The sequence below is a fragment of the Hippocampus zosterae genome, chromosome 11 (genome assembly GCF_025434085.1).
Source record: "Hippocampus zosterae strain Florida chromosome 11, ASM2543408v3, whole genome shotgun sequence".
Classification (NCBI taxonomy): domain Eukaryota; kingdom Metazoa; phylum Chordata; class Actinopteri; order Syngnathiformes; family Syngnathidae; genus Hippocampus; species Hippocampus zosterae.
The window spans coordinates 13530593-13539950 of NC_067461.1; the positions used below are offsets into that span (position 1 = coordinate 13530593).

The window sequence follows — 9358 nt, forward strand, 5'->3', positions numbered from 1 at the left end:
AAAAAAAATTGGGAGGAATAATCACAAGTTTAATGAAGTTTAGGAAGCACATACTATATGTGTGAAGGCTTCTTTTCCAACATATGAAAGGACAGCACTATTTCAAACTAATCCATCGTCACTTTTCATAATTGACGTGATGGAGAGTATTGCTGGAGCTTGTTGTAGAATTGTTGATGTCATAAATAACAAGCCCTTCATGAAAGGTGACGAGGATTTGTGAGATTTGAGGTTACATCCAGGCACCTTTCCTAAACATTTGTAGAATTTGATAGGCTCGTAAATAAAATTTCCTAGGCAAAAATGAGAATTCAAAGAGGCCCAATGAGTAGCTTTGTTGTTCTTTATTTGCTTCATCAACAATCATCCACATTCAGTATTCACCCCGCCAGTAAACACCATCATTCGTCCTCATCAGACCAACGTGGCTGTTTTATGCCATATCTTAAATTGGAGTCCCCCAAAATATCTGGGAGAACTGAAAAAAAATAACCTCTGGTTACAAAACATCAGTGCAATGCTGCAACACAGTATGCACACTTTACGTGTGCTTACCCCACCCGCCTCACACACAGCCACACACCAATCCACTATTGATCTTGTCCCTGTGAAACAAACCTAAGGTGCAAAAACAATTAGCAGGATACATTAGGCTGCAATGCAATACGACATGAATGGGGATAACTTCACTTTTTAATGATCATTTATGTATGTTTACTGCGGGCATAACAACACTGATGGTGTTATAGTGAGAGGGGTGATTGTAAGTGCAGAGCAACATGCTACAGTGAGAAACAAGTGTCTCATCGTGCTCTCTAATCTAAGACCTCTCATCGTTAGTAGATTCAAAGTACCAAAAAGCAGCACAACCACTCAAATACAAATGCTTGATGAGCATTAAACACAGTGCTTTGACTGTAAGCCTATGTATTTATATTCCCCTCTATTATAATGCTGACAATCCAGAAAGATAATCGCATGAAATACTTATTAGAGAATACAGAAGAATGTGATGTAGCGCTGCTATAGATGCAAACATGGATGGAAATAAGAAGTGCACTGTACCTATTCATCATAAAAGCTATTTCTGAGGTCATCCTCAGACATGAGTGTGCCCTCACAAACGTTTAACAATTTACATATATTCATATGTACATACCCATCAAGTGCAAGATAGATTTCTCATTATTTTCTCCAGTATATTTCTGCACGCCAACATTTGAGATATTTCTAGCCTTCATCAGGGAAACCAGTCATCTAAATTACACATGACACACGTAATATTTTTTTCTTCATAAGTCAAAGAGTATATAACAGCGGTAGAAAAAATAAATACCAGGCCACACTACACAAAGTCCTCGTTGTTCATCTCAAGTGCAAACGTTAGGCGTAGAAGATAAGCTCAGGAATCTGACCTCCTTGCACCCCTGTGCCATTCGTGCTATCTGACGAGCACTGGAATTGAAATGTCACCTTCCCACACTGCACCTCTGTCATGCCTTCCTGTCCAAAGTAGCTGAGCTCATTGCCATCAAGAACTACACTGGCCGTGTAGAAGGTATCAGGCTCGATCTGCACCGGGTACTCAAACCACACGGGGAAAGTGTTGCTGGAGCCATCCGAGAAGTATTTGCTCAGGTTTTGTCCCATCAGCACTCCTTGGCGTTTGAGTTCTATCTTGGCGCTATACTCGGTTGACCCGCAGCTGGAGCCGTAGAGTCCGAAACCGGCGATGAAGACTCTTTTGTCCACAGCGAATTGGATGCTGTCGCAGCGGCCCCGATAACGCCACTGATTGCTTCGGTAGGCGCAGGACTGGAACCTGTGGCAGCGCTGGGGCGTCAGACCCTTCCTTGGCTGACTGGCAAACTGAAGTTCAGGCTTCTTGGCAGCTGTGTACCAAAGGAAGATGTCGTTGGTCTCATTAAGGGTCAGGACGCCCGACTGGGCCGCCCCATTGGCAAAGTCATCCAGAGCCATGGTGGGGATGCGTATCAGGTACATGGCCTTGCCCAAAACCTTCCGCTTGTTGTCAGTGGACGAGGTGAGCTCCTGTCTCTGACACTCTGCTTCAGCCCAGCTGAGTGCCGCCTCGAAGACAACGATCTCTTTAGCGTTGAGTGTCTCTCGCTGAAGGATGCTCTCCAGAGTCTGGGAGTCGATGTCGCAGAAACCCTCGGAGCGGAGCGCCAGCTCGGCCTGGGCGTCAATCACATCCCAGCAGCGCTGGGTCAGCTCGGGCTCTTCGAACAGGCAGCTCTGGGAGAGCAGCACGCAGGCATTCTTGGCGCTCAGGCTGGTCTCCAGAAAGTTCACGCAGGCACGTGCCAGGTGGGGTACAATGTACTTTTTAGCAGCGTAGAGAGTGGCTAAGACTGTGTCAGCACTTAGGTCAATCTCGTCACAGTAGATGTACCTGTTGACACAAACATGCAGTTTGCTGTGATGAACTACAGTATTACATTGTGCTCGAAAGCATGCAACTTTGGAAGCAAGAACTGAAGCTCCACAGTGGCACCTTGACTGACGGACACCTAGCTTCTCACGTCGTTCACGAGGCTGTGCCACTGAAAGGCAACTCAAACAAACAAACAAACCTGCCTCCATAACAAAAACTGTCTTTTGGGGGCTTCAGCAGATGAATGTCCTTTCATTTTACTTTTTTTTTCCATTGGTGAAAATTGATTGTACATGTGGGCCTTGATTTGACTTTAATGTGTTCCTCGACCACTTTGCGACACTTGCATCTCACGTCATCTTTCTCTTATGAAACAAACGGAAATGACATTAATCTGTTCTGGACCCACAAAAATCAAACACTTTCAATTGTGATTTTTTAAAAACTAAAAAAAAAAACATTCAAGAGTATTGTATTTTCTAAAACAACAGATAGGTAGCTGGATAGCTTCAGTGCCCATTCACATTGTGCTCCTGTTAGTGTACCCATCTTGGCTACCACGGGGCAGTAAAATCCAGACACACATAGTACATAAAGAGTTTCTCAACCCCTCAGGAAGCTACAGTAATGGTAATTTTTACAGAGGATAAAGAATACATGCTTGTGAGTATTGTTATATTATCTGCCTATTACTCTGTGTTGCTGTACCTTTTGTGTTGAAATATGCATTTCCTAAAGCATTGAACTATAACTACGACAACATCAATACTAGTTTCTTTAGCCTATCTCTGACATTTGAAATGTGCTTGAGGATTCGGTGAGAGGACTTTCGTAAGTTACAACGTTTGATTAAATACACAATGTGCAATTCTCTTTGTATTATGTTTAAACGTCAACTTGGGATGGTAAGTAACAGTTTAATTGAAGCACTTGGGCTTTCTTGAAAAACATTGTTTACTATCTGCTGATTGTTGTGCAGTTTGATGCCACCATTTCGATCTCGTACCTTGAATGTTTGCTCACCACACAAGACAAAAAGTTCACCAAGCAATAGCTTAAATGTGGAAGAGCTCATATGCTGGTCTCTCGTAAGTCGAGGTTGCATTTTACGAGTAATTTGAGTTACAATCTAGGTCACAGAACCAATAAAACTCACAAATTCTTGTACCACTGTGCCTTCACAAGCAAAAATATTGGATTCATGACTCCATCCACTCCAATAGGTTTGACGTGTTCATATACACATTATAATTTTATGCGAGTGTGCCTACTGATTGAAACTGTCAGAGAATTGTTCATTTAAAGAATATGTGGATTATATCATTGTGGTCTGTTGTGGTTTAAAACTCTACATCCTTTTCGTGTCAGTAAACTTCATAATCCTATTTGCTTTGCTTAATTAAGTACTAAAATATTTTAAACAGCTCCCCGTATGATTCAGTGCCCCATCTGTTGGACTGTACAATACAACCACCATATTAAATCAGCAGGACTGTTTAGTCACTAAATCCTTGATAGTGTGACATATGAAAGATTCAACGAGACAATCCAGCCGTGACGTTGACTGAGAGAAATGTTTCAAATCTTATTCCATGAGCATAAAGACCATATGACAAAAGGTCAATGGTAGAAATGTACAGAAGAGAAGATCCTTACTTTAACATTGCCAGAAAGGCAGCTGGTTCCACATCTGGAATATGAATCTCGTCATCATTCTCAGCCAGTTCACCATAAAACATGGCGTGAAACACTGAGCTGCCCACAGCCAAGACATACTGTGAGAAAATGGAAAAGGACACGTATTAATTGGTTCACATGAAATGTGGTTTAAATAAGAGACACTTTGATCTTATAAACTTGATGAGTTGTAATTTAACTCGAATACAACACTGTACTACTATGTATTTAAAGGCACAGCTATTGAACGATTTCCCCAGTGGTAATTACTGAAGGTTGAGTTTGTTCGGTTTCCCTTTATAATGAGCAGTGCTCAGCCAGATAGAGCGGTATTTACCCTCAGGATGAAGAGGCTTGTTTGTAACAAACAAGATTGCATCTGATAGACATTAAATGAATCCAAATGCACCATTGAATAGTGAAAATTCTATTTCCTGAAATTAATGACTAATCACAGCTTGACTGAATCGGCTGTAACCTCATGCTAACACTAATTTTAGAAATGAGAACAAATCCATGAACGACGCTACACATTCAGCTCATCTGTTGGGGGTACTCTTAATACTAGTGGGCAAAATACAGTTGAACCCGATCTTTGTTACAACACGAGCATATTCATACACTAAAGTTTTTTTGGTTTTTTTCCAGAAAGCGAGGTCAATTTTAATGATCTTGGCTATATTGGGTTTTGGCGCTAAGTGCCAAACGAAGATGACGAAGATGATTAAAAAAAAGGCTGCATTAACCATCATTAAATTCAACTGGCATAATGTTTCAGCTTTTAAGTGCAGTCAAGTCATCCAACATGTCCCTCCACAACTGCCTTCGCAAAGTTATCTGAAGCCAGCAATTACAGATTATGAAACTAGGTCTCATATAATCACGGAAACCCCCCCAAAAAACCTCACATGGGGTCATCTGAAAATACAGAGGAGTCAGCTGTGTGCTTTTCACAGAAAAAGAATTATCACTTGAAGTGAATTTTACATTCAAATAGTGTTTTTCAGTGATGCCCATTGTCCAGACATAATGTGTAATGAATCATTTATGGTAACATCTTGGAACACAAAGGCTTGAGAGGGGAATCAGACTAAGACGCCGGATGGCAAAAAAAAAAAAAAAAAAAACATTCTCGACGAGCATCCAAGTTGAAAATAGGCTTGATTATAATAAAGACTGCTTCTTATAAATACATTGTGTTGCAAATTCAGAATATATTCTGATTATCCACTCTATGTGATTGCAGCAAGCTTTGAGTTGTGGCTGTGTACTGTTAGATTAAAGTTGAAAGCAGTAATTGAGCCCTACAAATTCTAAAGGAGACCCAAAAATGTCAAATGTTCTTGTGCGGAACGAATAGGGACTAACCCCACTTCCTTTTCTCATTCAGACTCATTTACATAAATAATTGATTCTCTCGAATAAGCATACTGTACTGCACGTGGTGCCAAAGTGAGAGTGGAGCACAAAAGATTTGAGTTCCATGAAGTGATGAGCAAGGTTTATGAAATGCTGATGTTGTTTTCCACTTGATTGACAAATAAAATTCTTACTCTGTGTCCCGGCAGGCGCTTGGTCCTTCCAGGCTGACCCACCACAAAGTGAACATCTGCCATCAGCTCATTATTGTACATTACAGAATTTCTGAAAACACGAAAAGAGAGAAAACATATTGAAAGAGAATTTGTATGGCTTAAGTGTAAAACAAAAAAAAGGCAATTTAAACGTGACGAAAATAGTAAAGCACCAGAATATTGGGATGACTTGCTATATCTTTGAACAAGGAGTTGCTTATACATTTTCTTCTTCTTTGACTATGAAATGTAGGGTTGCACAAAGTGTGGTGTTTCACAAATGAGAGAAAACTAAAGCGGTCAACAAAAAGGCCCAACAATGAAGCGGTGTTCATGTATTATTGAGCAGAGGAGCGCTGTGGTAGGTAAACAAAATGTTCTGGAGAGACAACAACAAAGCCCAGTCCAAAAAAAGAAAAAAAGCATTTTGCACCGGACAGCTGGAATCTTTTGCCATGCGGCCAAAGTAAATATTTTAGGAAAGAACAATCTGGGCCTGTTGTGCATATAAAGTCCACCTCATGCCCGTCCAGCCTCTGTTAGAGCCTCAAAGTCTGCAGGCAGAAAGGTTGTGTCAACGTGGATAATTCCGGCAGATGAATTTTTATATTATGTTTCTTTCTTCCTTATCGCAGAACCATAAATGTGTCTGCTGTTGTATTGCTGCTGCGGTTGCCTACCTTTCTCTGATGGTAGAGTAGAGACCTTGCCAGTTACAGTTATGTATGGTATTATTGTTGTTGATGTTCTTTTGCTGGTACTGTTGCACTGTGGTGGCAGGTGCCGTCTTTTTGGTGGGGAACATGTCCGCTGCCATCTTCTTCTTCTTCTTGTTCCTCAGTGTGATAATCTCATAGCAGACTGGGGGCAGCTTGGGGCTGCCACTGGCATTCCCCTTCTTGGAGCTTTTGCTTGACTTGCTTTTGACTGACTCAGGCAGCATTAAGAAGAAAGTCAGACATTTCATGTTCCTTCCCTTGGCATCGACCATGAGTGTGTTCAACTGCTGAGCAGTGGAAGAGCGCGCAGAAAGGACATTCACCGGGAGCAGACGGCTGCGATGGGGGACCTGGGAAGATGACAGCGCAGGTTGCCCGACTCGGACGCAGTGCAGCACTCACTAATCCACTAGGAGACTTCCAAACTTGCTTGTCTCTTTATTTCTCTGAGGCGGCATGTCCGGACTTGTGATCCACTTTCTTCCTGGGTGAACTTTGATCTACTCTTGGGAATCCCATTGCTGATTCGGGGTGATGAGACCCGCTCTTGAAATAGCCTCTTTCCCCCCCTTGTCGCTCTGCTGAGGGCTGCTCTGACAGCCCCAGATTTAGTGCTGCTGCAGTGGTGCTCAGACAGACAGCGACGATGCCTCGATACCTCTAGTCTCCCACTCTTACTCCAGCTGTGTCCTTCTTCACAGCGCACGCTCTCCTCTTTGGAGCGCTTACACATTCTCCTCAGCACTTCCTTCTCTTGCTTCCTCCATGAGCGCAGTCGTCATCCTGGATGCTGCGTTGGTGGATGCTGCGCCTTTCTGCCTGGCCGCTCGTTCTGCTGACTACGGTGATTAAATGGGAGAGCATAGAGGAGACTGCGCTCCAGCCCACTCGACACAACCCCCCCCCCCCACTACCACCCTCACACAGAACTCATAACGCGGCCAATGGCAGCGCAAAGCTTTCTTGATTGGCTCATGCAGGAGAGTGCAGCACATACTTGAATATGTAATTACGAAAGTCTCAATTAAAGAGGCAGCTATCTGTCGCTGAAATTATCTATTCACATTCAGATGTACTTCCTGTTTGTATGATCTAAAACCATCACGTTTAGGCTAGAATTTGAAAGGGCAAGGCTAATACGGGGCTCTCTTGAAGGGCTCTTTCATGAATTGATGAACTCGCTGACATTTCTCGCTCCTTCAAAAGAGCTTTCACTGTTATGACACCTTCGATAAGTCACTGGATCTGATTGACTGTTAACTTATTAGAGGGCTTCACAAATACCTGTCTTCCAGCTATTGCTGAATGAACCGCTTTACCTTAAAAATGCAGTTATGCCCAAACTTATTCATCTTCGATAATAATGACATTTTCTATATGAAGTTTGCATGTTCTCCTCATGCTTATGTGAGTTTTTTTTCCCCCTAATTTTATACACATGCATATTAAGTTGATTTCTGGACTGCTCATACAGAAAATGTGAGGGTCTGTACAATATGTGCCCTTCAGTTGATTTGCAACCTGTCAATGTTGTACCCGCACTCTCTCCTGTCAGTCAACTGGGAAAGGCGCCAGCTTGCCTCACATTGCTAATATGGACAAGCAGAAGGGGATGTCTGCATTACTTATACGTGTATGCCCTTAAATCGTGATAATCATTCATATCTCTGGCCATTAACAGAAAACACTTTCTTTTGCAGCATTCTAAGGATCTCACTAGCTTCTAAATAAAATAGAGCATTCTGACTGAACAGGGTGGCCAATTTAAAACCTAAAATGGATCATTTCAAAATCTCTGATAAGCGATGGAAATGTTGACAACCACACAGGTCAGTGGGATCACGTCAATACATTTTCTCTGATGACCATTAAAGACAATTGGCAAATGGAGATTTTTGTGTGATAAAATGAGTACCAGATAAGGCTAAATAATGAGAATAGACAGCAATGCATTTATGATACCGTATTCATTGCACATCAAATTAAACTGCATGACGTTTTACCAGCCATGGGGGGACAGCAAACAGTATTTTGAACCAAGTGCAAAGGAGCTGCCTGATGACGACCACATCATTTAGCACAACTACCAGGGCCGTCACTTTGACTCTTCTTAAATTTTGATCTCCGTATCATTAGCTCTTTTGCTGATCATTTGTTGGTTCTTTTAATTGGATTAATTTGGAAAGATTGGTCTCTGAAGAGCTTTTACATGTTGTTTAAGTATTGATAAAAATGACAAAAGTTACAGTCATAAGCGAATATTGAATTGTTTGTTTGTTTGTTTATTGAACATAAAACATATACAGTGATAATTTGACAGAAAATAAGGTAGATAAAAAAGTAAAAAGAAAGAAATCAGTCTTCATTCAACACAGTTATTATGTTCAAGGGAGTAGGATGAAGTAAAAAACTAGTCCTACCCCGTTATGTGTTTATATCTACTAAATCATTTTTATATCAATCAGAAAAGAAAAAAGTAAGAAGAAGTCTCCATTAAGGCTCATACTTTACCCTTAACCGTGATATTTTGACAACTTTTGGTTTGTATTGGGATTATATACATCTTCACCCTGGCACTCTTGTGTCAATTTTCTCTTGTATTCATAATGGATATTTCAATACCTTTCTCTATTTATCAACTTAGTTCAGATTTATCATTATATTTAATGTTTAGAATTTATCATTTTAACTCTGATTGATTTAGGTTGTTTGTACTATTTTTTTGAATTTGTTTTTGAATTCAGCAAGCGATTTACTCATTTTTAGGTCCGTTTCGAGATTATTCCACAGATTAAAACCTTTACTAGATACACTTCTTTACTTGATGTTTGTTCTTGTTTTGAGTTTTTTGAAAATAGGTGGTACCTCTTAATTCATAGTTGCTTTCTCGAATTTCGAAAAACTTCTGAAGGTTTTGGCAGAGCAGGTTATTGTGTGCTTTGTACATTAATTGGGCGATTTAAAAAAGTCAACCAGGTCATAAAATTTCA

General features: G+C 41.0%; 1 protein-coding gene across 1 annotated transcript; it reads right to left on the reverse strand.

Annotated features, from left to right (window-relative positions):
• Positions 1-329: 329 nt before the first annotated feature.
• On the reverse strand, positions 330-7242 carry btbd3b (BTB (POZ) domain containing 3b). The gene is made up of 4 exons (XM_052079622.1): positions 6330-7242; positions 5629-5719; positions 4055-4173; positions 330-2416 (listed from the first exon to the last, which is right to left on the reverse strand). The coding sequence occupies exons 1-4, from the start codon at positions 6638-6640 to the stop codon at positions 1384-1386; spliced, it is 1554 nt and encodes a 517-aa protein (XP_051935582.1). The 5' UTR covers positions 6641-7242; the 3' UTR covers positions 330-1383.
• Between the last annotated feature and the right edge of the window lie 2116 nt (positions 7243-9358).